General features: G+C 36.3%; 1 protein-coding gene across 2 annotated transcripts in view; it reads left to right on the forward strand.

The window, feature by feature from the left end:
- RERG (RAS like estrogen regulated growth inhibitor) overlaps positions 1–21,787 on the forward strand; it is a 118,685-nt gene that overhangs the window by 87,489 nt on the left and 9,409 nt on the right. The window contains exon 3 of one of the 2 annotated variants that reach the window (XM_002752202.6): positions 15,090–15,146. The exons of the other annotated variant lie outside the window; for it this stretch is intronic. Coding sequence (XP_002752248.1) covers positions 15,090–15,146 — 57 coding nt within the window. The remainder of the gene's footprint in view (positions 1–15,089; positions 15,147–21,787) is intronic. 2 annotated transcript variants of the gene reach the window in all.

A 21,787-nucleotide genomic window follows, 5' to 3' on the forward strand; every position in this document is an offset into this window, starting at 1 on the left:
AAAAAGTAAAATTGACATAATAAAAAAAGAGAGGAGATAGAATCAAATAAAATGCTCAGATAAAACCAAAAAAGGTAGGAAAAGTAAAAGACAAAAAATAGAAACAAAGAAGAAAGGAAATGAATAGAAAACATGATAAATATGATAGCTATTAATTTCATATATCAGTAATCACTTTAAACATCAATGGTCTAAATGCACCCATTAAAAGAGATTGTCAGAGTGCATCTAATATAAAATATATTTTAAATATAAAGTCACATATAGATTAAAAGTAAAGGGATAGAGAAAGATGATAATGCCAATAAAAAGATAAATGGAATAGCTATATTAATATCAGACAGAACAAACTTCAGAGAAAGAAAATTATCATGGACTGAAAGGAACGTTACACAATGATAAAAGAGTTAATTCTCCAATAAGTCGTAATAATATTTAATATATATGGGTCTAAAAACAGAGCATCCAAATGTGTGAGGTAAAACTTGATGGAACTTTAAGGAGGAGGAATAGATGAATCCGCTATTATAGCTGGAGACTTCAACACCTTGTTATCAGAAATGGACAGATCCAGCAGGTAGAAAATCAGTAAGGACATACTCAACTCATTAGCATCATAAATCAAGTGGATATAATTGACATCTGTAGGCTGATTCATCCAATGACAGCAAAACACACATTTTTTCTTCTTCAGCTTACACAGAACATTCATAAGATAGATCACGTTCTAGGTCATAAAAACACCTCAACAACTTTAAGAGAATATAAATCATGCAAAGTATGTTCTCAGACCACAATGGAATTAAGCTAGAAATCAATGACAGAAAGATCACTGGAAAAATGCCAACATACTTGGAGACTCCATAACACACTTCTAAATAACACATCGGTGAAAGAAGAAATCTTGAGATACTTAAAATAATTTGAACTGAGTGAAAGTAAAAATACAACTTATGAAAATTTGTGGCATACACCAAAATCAGTGACAAAATAAAAATTTATAGCATTTAATTCATGTATTAAAAAGGAATATAGATCTAAAATCAAAAAGATAAGCTTCCACCTTAGGACACTAGACATAGAACAGTGAATTAAACATAAAATTAACAGAAGAAAAGAAAAACTAGAGCAGAAATCAATGTAATTTAAAATAGAAAATCTATAGAAAAATCAACAAAACTAAAAATTAACTATTTGAAAAGATAAATAAAATTGACAGGCCTCTAGCCAGCTCAAGGAAAAAAAAGAAACAAATTACTAACAGCAGAAATAAGAGAGGGAATAGATATCAAGACAGAGCTGATGGGCATTAAAAGGATAGTAAAGGAAAACTACATGGGCAAATACTTTCAACCCACAGATTTTATAACCTAGAGAAAATAAACAAATTCCTTGAAAGACAGAATCTGCCAAACTCACACAAGAAGAAATAGACAATCAGAACAGGCATATACCTATTAAAGAAGTTAAATCAATAATCAATAACCTCCCAAAACAGAAAGTTCCATGCCCAGTTGGTTCACTGGTGAGTTCTATCAAACATTTAAGCAAAAAATCATAGCAACTCGCTATAATCTCTTCCAGAAAATAGAAGCAAAGGGAATATGTCCTAACTCAGTCCATGAAGCAGGTATTATCCTAACACCAAAGCAGGCGACACTATCACCGGAAAAGGAAACTATAGGCCAAGATCACACATGAACATAAACGCAAATAGCTTCAACAAATATTAACAAATCGAACTTAACAATGTATAAAAAGACATATATGCTATGACCAACTGGGATTTATTCCAAATATGCAAGACTGGTTGACATTCAAAAAATTAATTAATAACATTTATCAAATCAAGGCTAAAGAATGAAAAATCACTTGATCGTATCAACGGATACAGAAAAAGCATCTGATAAAATCTAACACCCATTAATGATGAAAACTTTTAGCAAACTAGGAATAGAGAACTTTCTCAACTTGATAAGGAACATTTTACGAAAAATTTATGCCTAACATTACACTTAAAGGTGAAAAACCAAGTGCTTTCTCTCTAAGATCAGCAACAAAGCAAGAATGACTCCTTTGATTCACAGTCCTATGTGACATCATAATGCTTGTCCTAGCCGATGGAATAAGACAAAAAAGGAAAATACAAACTGGGAAGAAAAACATTAACTGTGTTTGTTCACAAATTATGTGATCATCTACGTAGAAAATTTAAAAAGACAAAAAACTCCCAGATTAGATAAGCAAATATGGAAAGATTACAGGATACAGGTCCATCAGTTTCCTATATGCCAGTAAAGAACGAGTGGAACAAATGTTGAAATTTAAAACATTCTATCATTTATGTCAGTACAAGATGAAATATTTAGCCACAAATCTAACAAAAATATGTGCAAGGCCTCTATGGGGAAAACTACACAATTCTGATAAGAGAAATTAAAGAAAAACTAAGTAAGTGGTGAAATAGTTCATGTTCATATGTAGAAAGAATCAGTGTTGTCAAGATACCAGTTTTTCCCAATTTGGTCTAGAGATTCAATGCAATTGAAATCAAAATTTCAGCAAATTGTATTGTGGATATCAACAAATTGATTCTAAAGTTTATATGGAGGCTGGGCATGGTGGCTCATGCCTGTAATCCCAGCACTTTGGGATGCTGAGGCGGGCAGATCACTTGAGGTCAGGAGTTTGAGAACAGGACGACCAACATGGTGAAACTCCATCTCTCCCAAAAATATAAACATTAGGGTGCACTGGTGCATGCCTGTAATCCCAGCTACTTGGGAGGCTGAAGCAGGAGGATCACTGGAACCCAGGAGGTGGAGGTTGCAGTGAGCCAAAATCATGCTACTGCACTCCAGCCTGGGCAACAGAGTGAGACTCCATCTCAAAACAAATAAAATAAAAATGAAAAGTTTCTATGGAAAGGCAAATGATCCAGAAGAGATACAACAGTATTAAAGGAGAAGGACTTTCAGGGGACTGACTCCAAGTTTTATAAAGCTACGGTAATCAGAAGACGGTATAATACTGGCGAAAAAAATAGACAAATAGATCAATGGAACAGAACAGTGAAATCAGAAATACACCCACACAAACAATGTCAAATTTGGTGAAGAAGCAAAGATGATAGAATGGAAAAAATACAGTCTTTTCGACAAATGATGTCAGAACAACTGCACATCCACATGCAAAAAAAAGAAAAGAAAAAGAAAAGAAATGAACCTGGATATAGATATTACATCAGTCACAAAAATTAACTCAAAATGAGACACTGACCTACATGTAAATTGTAAAACCACGAAACTCCTGGAAGATAGCAGGAGAAAATCTGTGTGACCTTGGGTACGGTGATGACTTTTTTATGCAACACAAAGCCATGATGCATGAAAGAAATAATTTCTAAACAGATCATTAAAATTAAGCACTGTGTGGATAAAATATCACTGTCTAGAGAATGATAAGACAAGTGACAGACTGGGAGAAAATATTTGCAGAAAACATATTTGATAAAGGACTGTGATTTAAAATATGCAAAGAGCTTCTACAACTCAACAATAATAAAAAAAAAAACCTCAACTAAAACAGTGGGTAAATAATCTGAAAAGACACCTCACCATAAACAATATACAGATGCCAAATAGACATATGAAAAGATTCTCAACATCATGTATCACTTAGGAGTTGCAAATGAAAACAGCAGTGAGACACAACTACACAGCTGTTAGAATCTTCAAAATGCAAAACACTGACAGCACTAAATGCTGGTGAGGACGTGGAGCAAAAAAACCTCTCAGTCGTTGGTGGGGATCAAAAGTTATGTAGCTACTTTGGAAGACAGCTTGGCAATTTCTTACTAAAAACTAAAGGTACTCTTGCTATAAGATTCAGGAATCATAGGAATCAACCTTCTTGATGTTTATCCAAATTGTTTGAAAATGTATGTCCCTACAAAAACCTGCATGTGGATATTTGTAGAACTTTTATTCATAATTGCCAAATCTTGGAAGCAATTAAGATATTCTACAGTAAATGAACAGATAAATAAACTGTGGTACATCAGACAATGGAATGTTATTCAGTACTAAACAGAAAGGAGCTATCAAGCAGTGATAAAACATGGAGGGACCTTGAATGTACATTACTAAGTGAAAGAAGGCAATCTGAAAAGGCTTCATGCAGCCTGATCCAACTGTACGACATTCTGGAAAAGACAGAGCTATGGAGACAGTGAAAGATCAGAGGTGGTTAAGATTTAGGGGGAAGAGAGGGATGAAGAGGCAGAACACAGAGAACTTTTAGACAGTGGGAAACGATTCTATATGATACTATAATGGTAGTTACATGTCATTATGTATATATGTCAAAATCCACAGAATATACAACCCCAAAAGTGAACCATAATAAACTCTATGGATGTTGAGCAATAATAATGTATCAATAAGTTTCATCAATTGTTAAAAAAAAAAAAGTTACCACACTAGTGTGATCTGACTAGTGGGGGAGGGTGTGCATGTGTGGGGCAGGGAATATATGGAAACTCTGTGTGTTTTCTATGTGTTTTGCTATGAACCTAAAATTGCTCTAAAATAATCAAGTCTCATTCATTAAATATGTCAAAAGAGCTAACAGGCACCCCACCAAAGAAGATATACAGATGGGAAATAATCACATGAAAATATTCCCAATATCATGTGTAATTAGAGAATGACAAGTTAAAACAACAAGATACCAATACGATATTAGAATGGCTAAAATCCAAAGCGAAAAACCTGACAAAGCTATACTCTAATGCTGAGAAGGATGTAGAACAATGGGAGCTCTCATTCGTTACTGGTGGGAATGAAAACAGTTTGTCAGTTTCTTACAAAACTGAACAGTCTTACCATAATCTAGCCATCATCCATCTAAATCTTTACCCAACTGATTTGATGACTTATGTCTATACAAATACCTGTATGCAAATCTTTATTGCCAAAACTGGGAGCAACCAAGATGCTCCTCATTTAGTTACTGGATAAACAAACTGTGGTATATCCATACAGTAGAATATTGAGCAATGAAAGGAAATAAATGAACGTTAAATGTGCACTGCAAAGTAAAAGCAGCTAGTCTGAATAGGTCACATACTGTATACTTCTGATTACTACTGGGCACAGTTACTAACGGTAGGAGTGAAAGGGAAACCTTTCAGTGCTACTTTCCTTCCTTTCGTAGTACTAGAATAGATTTCTAACTAGTCCTTTTGTCTCCAGTCTTACTTTCATCCTCCTCCTTCATCTTGACAATGAAACAGCAGTGACCTTTATAAAACAGAAAGATGACCATGTCGTATTTGGATTGTAATAACTTAATGGCTTCCCAGCATCCTAAGCATAACTGGAATCTCTTTGGCTGGCTTATAAGAGCTTCATAACGGAGGTGTTTTTCCACCTCAAACACCCCTAATTCCTCTCACTCACACCCTTTTCTCACCAGGCTCTGGTTCTCCATATGTTTAAGGCTTCCTGTCTTCTTATGGGGTATAAAGGTAGCCATGGGAGTGGTGTTTGGACTGCAATGGAGACACCCTACTGTTAGAGGTTTTCCCCCGGACTAGAATCCATGGGCACAGCCTATTAAAACTGTATGTGACAGGAAGCCAGATCAGTCTAGAGTAAAGGACATCATGAAGAGAGTCACTTGTAAGATTCTCAGATCTGGCCGGGCGCGGTGGCTCAAGCCTGTAATCCCAGCACTTTGGGAGGCCGAGGTGGGTGGATCACGAGGTCAAGAGATCGAGACCATCCTGGTCAACATGGTGAAAACCCGTCTCTACTAAAAATACAAAAAATTAGCTGGGCAGGGTGGCGCGTGCCTGTAACCCCAGCTGCTTGGGAGGCTGAGACAGGAGAATTGCCTGAACCCAGGAGGCGGGGGTTGCAGTAAGCCGAGATCGTGCCATTGCACTCCAGCCTGGGTAACAAGAGTGAAACTCTGTCTCAAAAAAAAAAAAAAAAGATTCTCAGATCTGCATAAAGGAGATCGCCTAGTGAGGATTACGCCAGAGAGTCCTGTGCTTCTCTGGGATACTTAGTCACCCTGAGTCACTTTTACACCCACAATAAAGTCCAAATGTTTTCAGCTGTCAATGTCTTATGTGGCCTAGTAATAAAAGTGGAGGAAAAAAAATTAGATATTAACACCATATGTGTTTCTTTTTCCAAAAAAAAGGCAAAAATTAAAAATCTAAGTTTTATAACCAAATCCCTTAACAACTTAACAAAATGCATAATACGTTACAAATAATTCTGTTTAACATGATGCTTTGGTACGAAATGTAAGTTGTTAAATTAAAAGCACTGGCATGGGAAATTTAGTTATTTCTTAATCACCACATTTTAAATTAATGTACATAATATGTATCAACTTATATAAAACTGGTTTGAAACCTTGGACCCAAACCCCATAGCTTTTGATTTATTAACCTTCAAGACAAAAACAAAAAGATAAAATCAAATCAGTTGAATACCATGTTCCAAATTTATTTTATCTTGTTTTTACTTTTAATTTAGATTCTTCAAGAAAATACTGTCATTCAATTATACAAGTTAATTTTTTATAGAAAGTTAACGTTTTTCTTGATTTTGCATTCTTTTTAAGCATTCTAATATCTCTACTGCTTATCAAACATTTCAGGAATTAAAAGCAATGATTCTGTCATTTTTCTACTCATCATGTGTCAGCCTAAAACCAAATACCAGGATCAAATTAACCTTTACCTTACTATTCCCAAGTTTAAAAAAAATAAAGTCAATTTTCAGAACCGGAGATGCACTGAAGCTAGACTCCCAAGCTCGATTTTCAAAAACTAAAGTGTTTCCCTAATAATTCTTGGAGATTACACCACTTAGCCTTAAGAAATGCTTTGTACAGAGAACTGACGTGTTCTCAGTGATATTTTTGTGAGAATGCAAGACAAGTAAAAATTTTCAGGCTTAAGCAAACACAGTAATTTAAAAGCAATCCCTAGACCCCCATCTGGAACTAATTTACTTCTCATTTTAACTTCTGGCATTATAAAGCATGCATTTTATATAGCATTCATTTTAAATTTCCATTAAATTGCTAAATTTTATTTTTGTAAAGCCAAATGGTTCCTTTTTTTTCAATGTCAATTAATTTTGACCTTCACAGGGATTAGAAAAAGGGGACAGGTGAAATAAGGGGTAAGGGAGAGGGCTCCTTCAGAAACAATCACTATATGAAGAGATATTTGTCCTCTAGCTTCATCTGTTAACTTTTTTAGTTTAGCTAAAACCTTTGAGGAGTTTAGATGGAGGAGAACATAAAAAGCAAGAGAGGCCACCATGAGATGAATTTGAAAATGGAATTCTTAGTTAAGTCCTCTTCTACTTAAACTGTCCACCTGGAACATCTTAACAATGCCCACTGAATACCACCACCCACTAGAAGGTGGCACTCTGGCAAGGATCACTCCCTCTAACTTCAGGCTTTGATGCCCACTGCTTATGGGACAGTGCCTAGCACAGTACCTGGGGCATGGTAGACATTCAAGAATTATGTGTGTATGATTGATAGATAGGCAGATGAATGACAGAATAAAGGATGGATGAATGGATGGATGGTAATTCTCTACACGATGTTTTCATTAATGTTAAGTCCAACATCATTTTTAATTTGTTTCCCCATATATTCTGCCTCAGATAATAATGCTACCTCAGACTTTTCTTTTTTGTGGAGTCTTTGCACTAATCTCTCTCCCTCACTCTCCCCCTCTAATCAATGAACAGTCCCCAAGTTGACCAAATCAAATTGAGCCATTCTCGTACTCAGAACCCCTGTATGCTCAAAAGCTTCAGAGTAAAACCCAAGCTCCTTAATGTGGCATATGAGCTTTTTCATAGTCTGGGCTCTAAAGAACCTCATAACCTGACCCCCCACCACCAACACAGCTCCCCCCACATGCCACTCTACCCACCCTTAACTACATGTGATTCCTAACTGAACTAGCTCTCTTGTGTTTTGGACTTTTCTCTCTGCTTGAAATGCTCTTCCTAAAATAGTGAGCTTCAATCTTCTAAGACTCAGCTCATAGATTAGCTTTAATATAAAGTCATTTCTAATATCTTGTCTAGGGCATTCTTTCAGTCTTGCTTTCTTTGGTGCTTTGCACATATTTATGGACTAAATGAATGTGTGAGAAAGTCACACATGTGGAGAAAGAGAGGAAGATTTGATAGGAGATCAAAATGGATAAGCATTGGAAAATCATTGCATTCAATTATCAGAAATCTAGTTCTTGTGCACACATCTTTGTTCTGAGTCTCTTTTTTAAGATTGGGCATTTCAAGTCACACAATTTTCTGAGGTTTTTTTTTTTTTTTTTTTTTTTGACATATTATTTCCAATCCAGCTCATTTCTATTCCCTTCCAGTACAGCTCCTCAGTTCAGAAATAGTTTTTCAACCCCTTTGACTAAGGGCTCCAATATTCCAAACTGGCATAATCTCGGTCTCAGCCATCACCAACAGCTGTGAAGACGAAGCTTCAACAAGCTGTCATAGTCCCCATGTGGCTTTCTATGCCAGGTCTTACTCAGTGCTGAGATCTCATACTTCACACCTCCATCTGAGGCACAGTGGCCCATGTTTCTTGGAGAGGCCAGAACAGTCACAGAAAAGAAAGGATGGACTGCTGAAAAACAGGACATGGACTTGAGGGCTGGTGATCAAAGAAAGACCCAGGAACAAGGTATGAAGAACCAAAAGCGTTGGACAGAGGACAGGGAATTGGAAAATTCGATTTGGAGGCTTGATTTGACAGAAGGTTGCTTGAGGTGCAGGTGAGGGAGGGAAGAAGGTGGAGCTGAATTCCTCTTATTTAGGAAGATCCACTGTGTTGTTGTCCCTAGTTGTTTTCCCTAAGCTGGAACACAAGCCTTTCCAAGGCTGACACATCATACACATTACTTCTATTTTATCTACTAGAGTGTTTCTGGAAAACACAAATGTTGTTCCCTGCGAGGCACCCAAGTGAGTTCAGCTCACCTCAGTTTGGCCTCCTTTTTACCCAGTCCTTCCAATAGCAATCCCAGGTATCTAACAGGACTTCGATTGGATCATATTCAAAATTACCCGCATATCTTTATGCTTTTCCCAGGACAGGCAGAGGTGCAAACTTTCCACACTTTATGAATAGGAACCATAGCTCAGTTTCGTCGCTGACTTCCTCACTGCCTTACATGGTTCCCAATATGCTAATTTGTGTTGTTAGGGACTGAGGATGCTCGTAAGGAAACATTGCTTTTTGCATATTCCTTCATCGCCTACATCTTCAGATACCGGTTTTCCTCATCTGCAGCATCCTTAATGACCTTTTCAAGAGAAAAACGGAACTCTTATTTATCTAAAAGTTTCTTCTTGCTTCTTGAAATTCACGTTTTCTTTCTGTGTTGTCATGGTTTCTGGTCATGGATATTTTCCCCACTAAGGAAGAAGGAATCTCATGCGTTTTTTCAAATGGAAGAATGTTTGTGTAAATATGTATTATGTTAAGGTATATACAACATTCTCCATGGAATTTTTCAAATTAAGTGTTTAAACAATAGGGGCGTACACCAGTAAGACTCCAAGCTCCCTGGTAGCAAGGGCCTCATCTGTAAAAAGAGAGTGTAGATCCTGAGGCTGGAAAAGGGTAGGCCCACATCTTCGGAAGAAATTAAACAATTTGAGCTTCAGTTTCTTCATCGATGCACATACATTGTATTCATATCCATATCCATATATTCCACACTATAAGGAACTGAAGAGTAAAGATACACGTGTAAATATTTACCACACTATCTAACCTAGTAGTGCTACACTAAATGAATGTGGATAATAATGTCACTGCATTACTTGTAAACTTTTTCCCATTATAACTTTTATGATATTATTTAATTGAGGTCTTGCTTAATGAAATGAGAAAATAGCTCCCACGTTGTATTAAATCCTCAATTCTTCTCTTTTCCAGTATTTTTTAAACACTTGCTACATTTATTATGACATTTTAACTATAGATAAAAGTTAACCGGAAGCAATTTAGTGTTGATTCTACAACCCTTGTGGGCTTGGTAATGCACATCATTGCCTCCTGATTTTTGCTGGTCAAGGTAAGGTCAAGTAGCTAAACGGTAAGTACTATAATGAAATGAAAAAGGAGGAGACTGTAATCCCAGCACTTTGGGAGGCCGAGGCGGGTGGATCACGAGGTCAAGAGATCAAGACCATCCTGGTCAACATGGTGAAACCCCGTCTCTACTCAAAATACAAAAAAAAAAATTAGCTGGGCATGGTGGCACGCACCTGTAATCCCAGCTACTCGGGAGGCTGAGGCAGGAGAATTACCTGAACCCAGGAGGCGGAGGTTGCAGTGAGCCGAGATCGCGCCATTGCACTCCATCCTGGGTAACAAGAGCGAAACTCTGTCTCAAAAAAAAAAAAAAAAAGAAAAGAAAAGAGAAAGGAGGAGAAATGAAGAGAGCTACTCTATCTCCTGGAGTCATCCCAGCTTTGAAAAGTTTCATACTTAGGTTTATTATAATTTCTTCATGTAGTTTTTAAGCTTTAACATTTCTAACTATTTGGTTATAAATCATCATAGGAAAAGTAATTCAGATAACAAGTGTTAAATACACATATCACAACTCATAATGGACTCAAGTTGTGCTAGTATTATCCACATTTGCCTTATCTTTATATATATATATTTTCTTGCATTTTAGGTTTTCTGTGTACCTATGCAACATGCAGGATTGTTGCACAGGTACACACATGGCAATGTGATTTTCTGCCTTCCCCTCCATCACCTATATCTGGCATTTCTCCCCATGTTATCCCTCCCCAACTCCCCACTCCTGGCTGTTCCTCCCTTAGTTCCCCTCAACAGACCTCAGTGTGTGATGCTCCCCTCCCTGTGTCCATGTGTTCTCATTGTTCAACACCCACCTATGAGTGAGAACATGCGGTGTTTGATTTTCTGTTCTTGTGACAGTTGTCTTCTCTTTATATAACACAAATTACTGTTTTTCACTAAACATTTGAAACTCTTTGTGACAGAATTGTCCCAGACTTGGCAAACTCTTGTAGAAGTCCATTAAAAAGTATTTTAAAGATACCTGATTCTACAGCTTAAAAGTAACTATGTATTTTTCGTGAAGGTACTGCAGGTTACCGAAAGAAGATGCTATAAAACACTCAATATACATCCATAGTAACTTTTCATTATTATATGACTGTTGCACTGCTGTAGAGCATATATTAAATCAAGAGGCTTTTTGGGGTGTGTTACCAGGATTATAGATAACATTCAAAAGGGATTCATGATGTGCAGGTGATGAGTAGTATTCCTTGAAGCACTTTTAATTGGAGCAGAAATGTTTTTCCTAACTTAAAAAAAAAAATCCGTCATGGCCATTTTAAACACTTTTAGTTACATTTTTCCAAAGCAATCAACTCGCCCCAGTCCCATAAATATATAATAATTTTTCCAGCTGGAAAAATTTTTCCAATTTTTTTCCATAATAAATACTTACTGTATGCTACAGAGTTTTGGGGGTGCATTTGTTATATAGCAATAGCTGTATACCTGGAGACCTATAGAAAAGAACAACAATCACAACTGTTTAGAAGGTTACATATACTTAAGTAGCTTAGAAAAAATTGCATTATGTACATTGTTAATCAAGTTACTTTATGAATTCTATAAAGAAAAGTAATGGCATAGTTTTCATGTATGATACTGAAAGGTAACATTTGAAAGTTTTGCCTGAATTGCTCTTCAATATGACTCTTAAATAAGGAATAGCATGTGTGTTAGTTTTCATTTACCTTGAAGAAATAAATTCTTCATATAAATAAAAAACAACTGATTTGTTGTACAGATCATACCTAATTAATTTTCATTTTAAAATATTATTCTGATCTGGCACTTCTGATTCCCACTTCTTGATAATGATATCAGGAATTATTTTGAGTAATTAGCATAAACTGGTTAATTTTTAGAAATAACATGACTATTTTAATTTAACAGTTTTAGCATTTAGCTCTTATTTATGGAGTTTCATGCCACTGAATCATTACATTAAGTGACTTTTAAAAATATTTTCTTGGATTAAATTATTCTTACTGAATTTTCCATTTTGTTAGAAACCAACTTTCATTAATAATCATGAAATTCATTGTACCAGTAATACTAAACAGAACTCAGATGATGAAGAATTAGCCAAGTAGGTTGTAAATTAGGCAAAAGGAGGAAAATATTCTTCCCTGAATTAGCCATTGGACATGCTTGGCTTGTTTAGTGGAAAGGTATGGGTTGTCAAGGCAATGGGAAGAAAATAAAATATTTCAGAAGGCAGAGACTCAACAGTAACTATCAATCAAATATACCGAACCTTAAAACTTCTGGAGAAACAAGGCCTTAAATCAGACTCTAGTAGCAGCAAAGATAATCAAAAACATCATTCTACTTCAAAAGACAAACTGTGCTCAAGATATTGAGAGGGAGAGGGCAGGGAGTCAAAAGGAAATTAGGTCAATGTTTATAGTACCCATTTTAACAAATTAACGTTAAAATAATTTATTAATAGTTTAATAAATTTATTTAATGTATTACATAAGTTTGGATAAAAATTATTTCAATTTAATAAATTAAATAATTGTTTTGAATATACATTTATTATTTAAGTTTAATAAATTATACAACTGTTTTGAATATCATTTATATAACTTAATATATAACTTTTTTGAGTTTTTGAATATTCATATACATATGCGCTCAAAAACTCTAGCACTCTAGCCTTGCTTTGCCTCATGCACTCTACAGCCTCAGAAAATATAGCCACATAACTGCACAGGCACTAACCAAGGTTCTTCACTGAGATCCAGGCATTTACAAATGATTCAATTATGTTCAGTATACTTGGTTTGGAAAGCCGATGGAGTGTCTACTACATTTTTTAAAGATTTTGAGAAATGATTCAAATTAAAATGGTTTCAAAATTGAAGAACTATATATAAACTTCACTCATGTAAAAAGTTAAGCTCATTTTTTAATGATGACAGATCATTAGTTTTTCTAGGTTGTGGCATTTAGTGTTAAAACTACGTAGTCTGGCCGGGCACAGTGGCTCAGCCTTGTTAAGCCCAGAAATTTGGAAATCTGAGGCGGGTAGATCACAAGGTCAGGAGATCGAGGCCAACATGGTGAAACCTTGTCTCTACTAAAATTACAAAAATTAGCTGAATGTGGTGGCACGCTCCTGTAATCCCAGCTACTGGGGAGGCTGAGGCAGGAAAATTACTTGAATCCAGGAGGCGAAGATTGCAGTAAGCAAAGATTGCGCCACTCCACTCCAGCCTGGCCACAGAGCGAGACTCCGTCTCAAAAGAAAAAAAACAAAAAAACTACATAGTCTAACAAAAGATGGAACTCTTTAAATCCCACAAGCTGTTATGTTTATTAATGTTGCTAATTGTAAAAAAGAAAAACATGTCTGCTGCTTACTCCATCCTGCACATAAAAATAAATCTCAGTCTCAAGAGAGTGAACAGTGACAGACTCGGAAGACTGCAGATAAGACCACAAGTACAGTCACTGTGGGAAGTATTACAGGGTCAGTGACCTTGCTACTTTAGGCACGGCAAACATTTTGGCTCGAATTCAGCCTCACACTCTGTAATTACAAAGAACATTGCTACTTTCCATCTCCGGCCCCCAGTCATGAAGCCACGTTGTGGTCTGTTTTGCAAAGTCCCTGCTGCAGTTTTCACTATCATCTCTCATGTGAGACTTCACAGGAGGAGGTTATGCCTTTGTTGTGCCTAAAAGTGAGAATAGGCAAAGACTGACCGTGACCTTCATTAACTAGTTTTATTTCTTCAAGGATTATCTTTTGACTCCTACATTCAGGGCATTCCAGTAAAAATAAAAATACACTAATGGGTATTTTGAAACTCTAAAATGTGTAGACAATGATTCTTTCGTTAAGGTCAGTGGGATCCCAGGGAGACCATCAAGGGTCTATGGAAGGCTCACGAGCCTGCTAAATCATATGCCAAATTGTGTGTACGTATATTTTTTCAGGAAAAGGATCCAATGCTTTCATTCCATTTTTTAAGTGCGAGTGACATCCCCCTCCACATTTTTTTTTCTCTCTTAATTTAAAACCACTGTTTTCAACTATACTACAAGTAAAATGTTTGGTATATGTCTCATCAATTTACAAGGACAATAAAGTCCACATATTTGAGCACTTTTCTCCAACCCATCTTCCAGTTAAATATCCAGATGGCCTACGACTTAAATTCAGTTTGGTACAATGGATTAGTTACAGACTTCCCAGATTCAAATCCTTACCAGCACACTAGCTAACTAGATAAGCTTAGTTAAATGAGTTAACCCCTCAGAGCCTCAGTTTTCTAATCTGAAAAATGGGAATTATCACAGTGCCTGCCTCATAAAGATGAAGTGAGGATTGAGGAGATTATGCAGAAAGCACGTGGCACAGTTCCAGAACCTGACTCTGACTGCATTCTCTCAGTGTGACTTTGGATGAGTTTTAATGGATCTCTAATAAAAATCCCTAATTTTTAATATTTACTTTTTTAAAATGCAAATTACCTGCTAGTGATCTTTCATTACACTACAAATTACCACATTTTAAACTTGCCTTTCCCAATCCGTATCAATATTCAAACTTCGGATACCTGTATCGTGACCTTTATATCTGAATTCATCATTTTGCTGAAAATTTTATATATGAGCATTTTCACATTATAGTTTTGTTTTTAACCTTGTGATGAAAGCAATAAATCTAATTGTTGACTATTGCACAATAAACCCATTAAATATTACAACAGTTTTTAGGCCATAACATAAAATTGGAAAATTACTTGAATAAACATTAAAAATGTATTAGGTTTTTATACCAAGGAAATATAAAGCATGTATAGGGTCATATGAAATATTTTGCTTTCCTTAAAAAGACAGGCATGCTAAGCAAATTAACAAATTATGTTTTGAAATGTTGCTCTTTTCTTCCACAGCTCTTGTAGTGAGATTTCTGACCAAACGGTTCATCTGGGAATATGACCCTACTCTTGGTAGGTCAAATTTTGTTTCCTTCTCCTCTTCAATCAAAGTTTATGGCCCCAAAGAAAAAAAAAAACATTTTCTGTTGCAACATTTTTAAGCTCCTTTTAGCTGATTTGGAAATGCTTTTCAAATCATGCAAAGAAGCCCTCTATGAAGTTAGATGAGTGTTTCATGCTGTCTGTGCTTAGAACCCTGCAGGATTTTAATACATAGACGAAGAAATTAGGTCAAGCTTCAGCCACGAAGGAAGGGAATGGGAACAACATGCTGCCCTCACGTCAGAAAAATGCAGTATCTTTCTAATGGGAGAAAGAGGATGAAATGGACACGCAAAATTTGGCGCGCAATAGAATGGCATCCTGAGAAGAGTAACAGAAAAATAAAACTGAATACAAATTTTAGGGAAAAATTAAATACATTTCTATCTTTTCTCCTCTCCAATACATCTGACTAAAGTCTGTTATAGAGAGAGAAGGAGAGAAGGAGCAGCAAAATATGACGTCCATAGATCTTAAAAGCAGCAATAATGTTAATGTATGAAATGCAGACAAACACTCTTCCTGGTTTTTTAAAAAATTCTTTGTTTTGTTTCTTTGTCAATCCAAGATTTTCAATTTAAAAGGAAGCAAGATTTTTTTTAAATCCATTTATTTTTATGTTTTAACATTTATATAAATATTCATAAGCAACATATATAATTGCTTTTAAAAATTATCATAAATCAGTATCATGCATGATTGACAATTATGCCTTTTTCTTATTTACCCACTATGCTCTTAATGTCTATCCACTCTGACCAATACAAAATGAGTTCATCCATTTTATCTGACATGAAGTGTCCCTCCTATGAATATTCAAAATTTTATATATCTTATTACCCTAATAATGGGCATTTATGCTGTTTAAAATCTTGCCATTAGAAACAGTGTTACAACCAGCTTATTTGGAGGCACTCAAGAGAGACTTGCTCTGGGCAACGTAACTGGGGATGGATTGGCTCCCTGAGGTTTGCTGTTATGTCACCCATGCTGTAGTCTATTTATCATTGTACACACAGGTTACCTGCATCTTGCACTTGCATTAAGAAAACATTGCTCTTTTGCCTGCGTTGATTGCCATCTTAAAAAAAAAAATTAGTTACCCATGTGACAACACCATGTTTTGAAATCTTCCGTTACTACTCTCTTCCCGTCAATGTCATTATGTTCTTAACAGCTTTTACTTTACATACTTTGATGCTTAAGACTTCTTTCATTGTTTTTGTTCATTCATTCTACAAATATTTATCAAGTGTCTCCTGTGTGTCAAAGCGTTCTGGGTGCTAAGGATAAATCAATACACAGAAAGAGAAAGCCTTGGCTTTTTTGAGTGCACAGTCCAGGGAAGAGAGAAGAATCAATAAACAAACAAATATATATGAGACAGTGATAAGTGCTATGAAGGAAAACGATAAGGAAGGGACTAAGTTTACATAGCATTTGACTTACAGTTGACTTAGCATTTGACTATTTGATATCTCTGAAATTTATTTTGGTAAGAAGTACAAGGTGAAAATCCGACATTTTTGTCCAAATCATTGACCAGTTTTCTTCCTGTGATTTGTTAAAAACTCTCTACCTTTCCCCACTACTTCAAATGCAATCTTTTCATGTGTTGAATTGTTTATACCAGGACACCATTCTAGATTTGCTTTTCACACCACACAGAAGAAGCACACTATTTTGATAATTGTATGCTGCACAGAACACGTTGATACTTTGTAGAGAAAGTCTTCCTTCCTTACTTTTTTACAAAGTTATTTTGGCTACTCTGTCCAGTTGATGTTCCAGATCAAGTTTAGAAACTCTGTAATAATATGACATGATTTTGATAGGAATGATACTAGATCAATTACTTTGAGGAGATTCATATCTTTTGTTATTCCATCTTTTAATCTAGGAGAATAGCATATTCCTACATTTATTATTTGTTCTTCTGTGTTTGCTTTTAAATAGGTTAGATGTTTTCACATCCAAATTTTTCAGTATATTTTTAAATGTAGCCACACTAATTTTAAGATGATATATTTGGATCTAAAAATGTACCTGATTAAAAAAAAATCTTTATTATTTCACCCACCAAAGTGAATACTTATTCTGCTCTTATATTTTTATTACTTACATAAGCTTTACAGAGATTATCCGAGAATATTAATAATTTATGGGAGTTTAATTTTTAAAATATAAATTTTTTATTGCTATATCCATATATCTAAATGAAAGATGAAGCTTATAAAATATGATCTCATAAAATGTACTCTCTCTGAATGCCGTCCAGTACCTAATCTTATTATTCTTTACCAGTCTTAGTTGAACCGTTTCCTTTTTGTCTTATTTATTCTGAGAAACAACTGCTATTAATAGTAATCTGCCTGCATCAGTTATGTGTGGCGCAGGCTTCCTTCAGTAAGAATAATGACACTTTATTGAGTGACCTTCTACATTACTGCTCAAAGAGGTTGGCAGCTGCTAAGCAACAAGCACTTTCATCAGACTTCAGGAGTGATGGATATATGACTCACTCCCAGGTGAGGGCTTCATTAATTCTCTCACACTGGAGGCTGGATTTGTGTGTATGTGCGTGTGTGCAAGAGGTCACTTTCGTTCCAGCATAGAGAGGGGTTCTCAATCCATTTGATTCAAGGGAAATTGGCATTTCCTGAGTTTAACTTCATGCTACCTTATGGAAGACAGGTTTCTTTGTTGAATACATGGCTACTGTATTAGTCCATTTCATAATGCTATAAAGAAATACCTGAGACTGAGTAATTTATAAAGAAAAGAGATTTAATTGGCTCCTGGTTCTGCAGGCTGTACAGGAAGTATGGCAGCTTTGATTCTGGGGAGGCCTCAAGGAGCTTTTACGTGTGGCAGAATGGAAAGTGGGAGCAGGCATCTTACATGGCAGGACCGTGATGTGGGGGGCATGCCACACACTTTGAAACAACCAGATCTTGGCCGGGCACAGTGGCTCATTCCTGCAGTCCCAGCACTTTGGAAGGCTGAAGTGGGTGGATCACGAAGGCAGGAGATCAAGACCATCCTGGCCAATATGGTGAAACCCCATCTCTACTAAAAATACAGAAATTAGCTGGGCATGGCGGCATGTGCCTGTAATCCCAGTTACTCAGGAGGCTGAGGCAGGAGAATTGCTTAAACCCAGGAGGTGGAGGTTGCAGTGAGCCCAGATCATGCCATCACAGTCCAGCCTGGTGACAGAGTGAGAGTCCATCTAAAAAAAAAAAAAGAAAACAGATCTCACTCACTAGAACTTACCATTGTAATGACATCACGACAGGGATGGTGTGAAACCATGAAAAGTCACCCCACGATCCTATCACCTCTCGCCAGGTCCCACATCCAACATCAGGGATAAGAAATGAAATGAGATCTGGGTGGAGACACAGATCCAAACCATAAAACCACATTGGCTACTTTAACTAAAAGTTTCAAAACCACCAGCAAAAGTGATAACTACCTTAAAAAGCCAGGTGGCTTATATACAAAAAAAAAAAAAAAAGCAGTCCTAAATTCTGAAGTTAATGCCTTCCTCAGAAACATGAGGCAGTTTTTCAACCTGGAACAGAATTGTCACTGCACAAGGAGCTGAAAACTCTGACTATACTACATAACACAATTAGGATATTTACTGCTTTGAAATAATTCAATGAAGAAAATGCTTGCTATTATAGTAGCAACTGAGTCCTAAATCTTCCGATTTCAGACCCAGTTTTTTTGGTTTGTTTTTTGCTTTTGCTTTTTTATGGAGAAAGACTATCCTAAGAATCTAATTAGGGATGCTGGCAAGGGAAGAAAAGTGAGAGGGAGCTAAACCTATGCTCCACTTGCGCTTTATAAAAGAAAGAAATTGCTTTAACATCTAAGTGTTTTGAAGGATATAATGTAAAAAAAAAATCAGTTGCTTACATTGAACAATTTTAGTTTTAGTTTAATTTTTCTTATTTCACTGTTGATCAGTGAAATCTTTGTGGGTGGCCACACACGGATGTCTACGAACCACATTTGAAAACCACCACTGAAGCCCATAAGATGTGTGAGTGTACGATCTAACCGTGAAAACCCCGTAATGGTGGTGGCAGCAATGACTGGGCTGTGGAACAAGGTCCATGTTCTGATTGGATCCCAACCAAGAAGTGAATTCCTACCTCCAAGGGTCATATTACCCTGAAGAATTCTTACCACAGCGGAGAATACAGATAAAGGCTTAGAATGTGTGTGCCTGTAACTGTGTGTGTGTGTGTGTGTGTGTGTGTGCTGGAGGCATTTGGAGAGGAAGAGAGAGACTGTATTTCAGCCTCGATCACTACTGCGACTGGTACGTTGGAGGCACTGTGTTTCAATCTGCTTAGAAAAGGCTCCGATAGGAGCGAGGATGGGAATCGGGAGATGTTAGTTCTTTGGTTCTGTGTCTGGTTCTTCTCGCCTTAACACCTCCTGCTGCTTGGAATGGTTCATACGCAAATGGATACACGCAGAACAAATTATCTTCACTAGATTCTAAAGCAGAAGTGCTTAGCCGACTCAGAGAATTATTCACCTCAAGGAACTTGGAGACTGTCACTTGGCAAATAAGGAAACAGGTACAAAGAAGCAAATTTAATCAAAATGACATGGCCAGTTGTGATTAGACCAGCAATAGAGCTCAACTCGGTACAATTTCCATTCTAGCATAAATCAGCGTTACTAATTGCTGTTGTTGCTGTGCTGGCTAAGTGTCCATACCAACATGTTGAAATTTGTAAAAAGAAAAAGCTAAATCAGTAAAAAGCCTGACCATTGCAACATCTCTTTAAGCATCAACTCCTCTTAGAGTACGTAAATTACACTTAAGTTATTAAAGTTCTAGTGAGTGCAGATTTTAAATTATATACCACTCTTATACAGTGAAATTCAAGTATGACTTTTAATGCCTCATTCCATTTGGAAACTCATATTTTTCTTACAGTATACAATATTTTGGCTCATTTGAAACTATCTCCTAAATAACCATCCCCCCAGGTTTCACAAAAAAGGCTCGATTTATCATTTTTGTTTAATACGAACAAAATCAGAAGAATATCCACCAAACAAACACATACACATTTTCTTTTGTGTGTTAAGATGCATAGTGGAGTCTAATTTCAAAAACTACTTAGTACATTTTTTAGAATTAACTCTGGGAAAGTTAGCACATAGATGCAGAAAATTTTGCCTTTTGGGGCAATACTTCCATTGTTTTACACATAGAGAAAATGGGCTTTTAATGAGAGAGAGAAGCTTACAGAAAAAAAAATACTTAAAATGGTATGAAACCAGTATTCAGCTTACACGAAATCACTGCTACCACCCGCTGCTATGTCTGGGGCAGACATTCTCTCATTTCCTGCATTTTATCCTTTTTGTTTCAGTTAACAAATAGCCAAAGAATCACACAACTTCATGCAATTTTTATTATATTCCATTTCCCCCCCACTGTGGGACTCTATGATTGAAATACATATCCTATTTGTCATGGAAGCCGCAGAGAAAAATGTCCCTGTCTCTCAGACAACTTGTAGTGCAAAGAAATGGAATAGAGCCCAGAACTCTGTCTTCCAGGCTCTAGGGCTGATGCCAGTCTTTTTAAAGGGGAAATCAGTACAAAGGACAGTAAAGAGCAGTGGCATGAGAAGCCAAAGGGCATAGCTTCCTAGCATGAATGACGCCGTCTGGGCTGGTCTTCCTCACACGGGGACACTGAAGATGAAAAAAGAAAATCATTGAAAGAACACTTGGAGACAAGTGGCTTCTGTAAATTGTATTTTAAAGCATTAAATCATACAAAACTATAATCTCCCATTTAACATATAAGAGTAGGGGGATGGAATATTCTGAAATTGTAAATCACTATGCATACACCATGTATGGATTACATATTCTAGGAGAATGACAAAAACCGAAAATATACTTGTTAAAATATTGAACATAATCTAATTTTCAAATTTTACCTTTTGGAAAATGTTTGAGCAATGTGCCGTGCCTGTGGCAATGATCACTGCCCAGTGCCGGGGGAAGCAGAAGGCAAGGTTATGGTCAATGAAGCTGCACTCTACAGTTTGTATTTTGGACAGGAGATTATATTTACAGTAAAGTAACAGAAAACTGTGGTCATAAAAAGGACTGCAAAATGAAAGTCAAAAACACGAGGTAGATAGAAAAATTAATTCCAAAAGCACTGGCTTCAGGTTACCTCCATGAGAGCAGAAACTTCTGAGTTTATTGGGTTGGTTGGCTGGTTAATGATTTGGGGAGTTTGGACACAAAGAATTGAGTTAGTTATTATGTTAATCATACTACTCTTTTTCGTGGTGCCATGTGATTATTAGTGTATGGGAAGATTATATTATTACACTTTCTTTTCCCCTTCATCCCTTATTTTGACACCCAAGGCCCTCCTCTTTCCCGTAAGTGCAGAGACTAACGTGTTTGAAACTAAGCATAGTGTTTAAAAGCCTGAACTCCAAATCTAGTCTTCCTGGACTCAAATCTCACGTCTATCATTTATTATCTGTGCGACCTTGGGCAAGTTGTTTAATCTCGTTCCGTCTCAGTTTCCTCACAAATATCCAGTG

The sequence above is a fragment of the Callithrix jacchus genome, chromosome 9, assembly GCF_049354715.1.
Source record: "Callithrix jacchus isolate 240 chromosome 9, calJac240_pri, whole genome shotgun sequence".
Taxonomy (NCBI): Eukaryota; Metazoa; Chordata; class Mammalia; order Primates; family Cebidae; genus Callithrix; species Callithrix jacchus.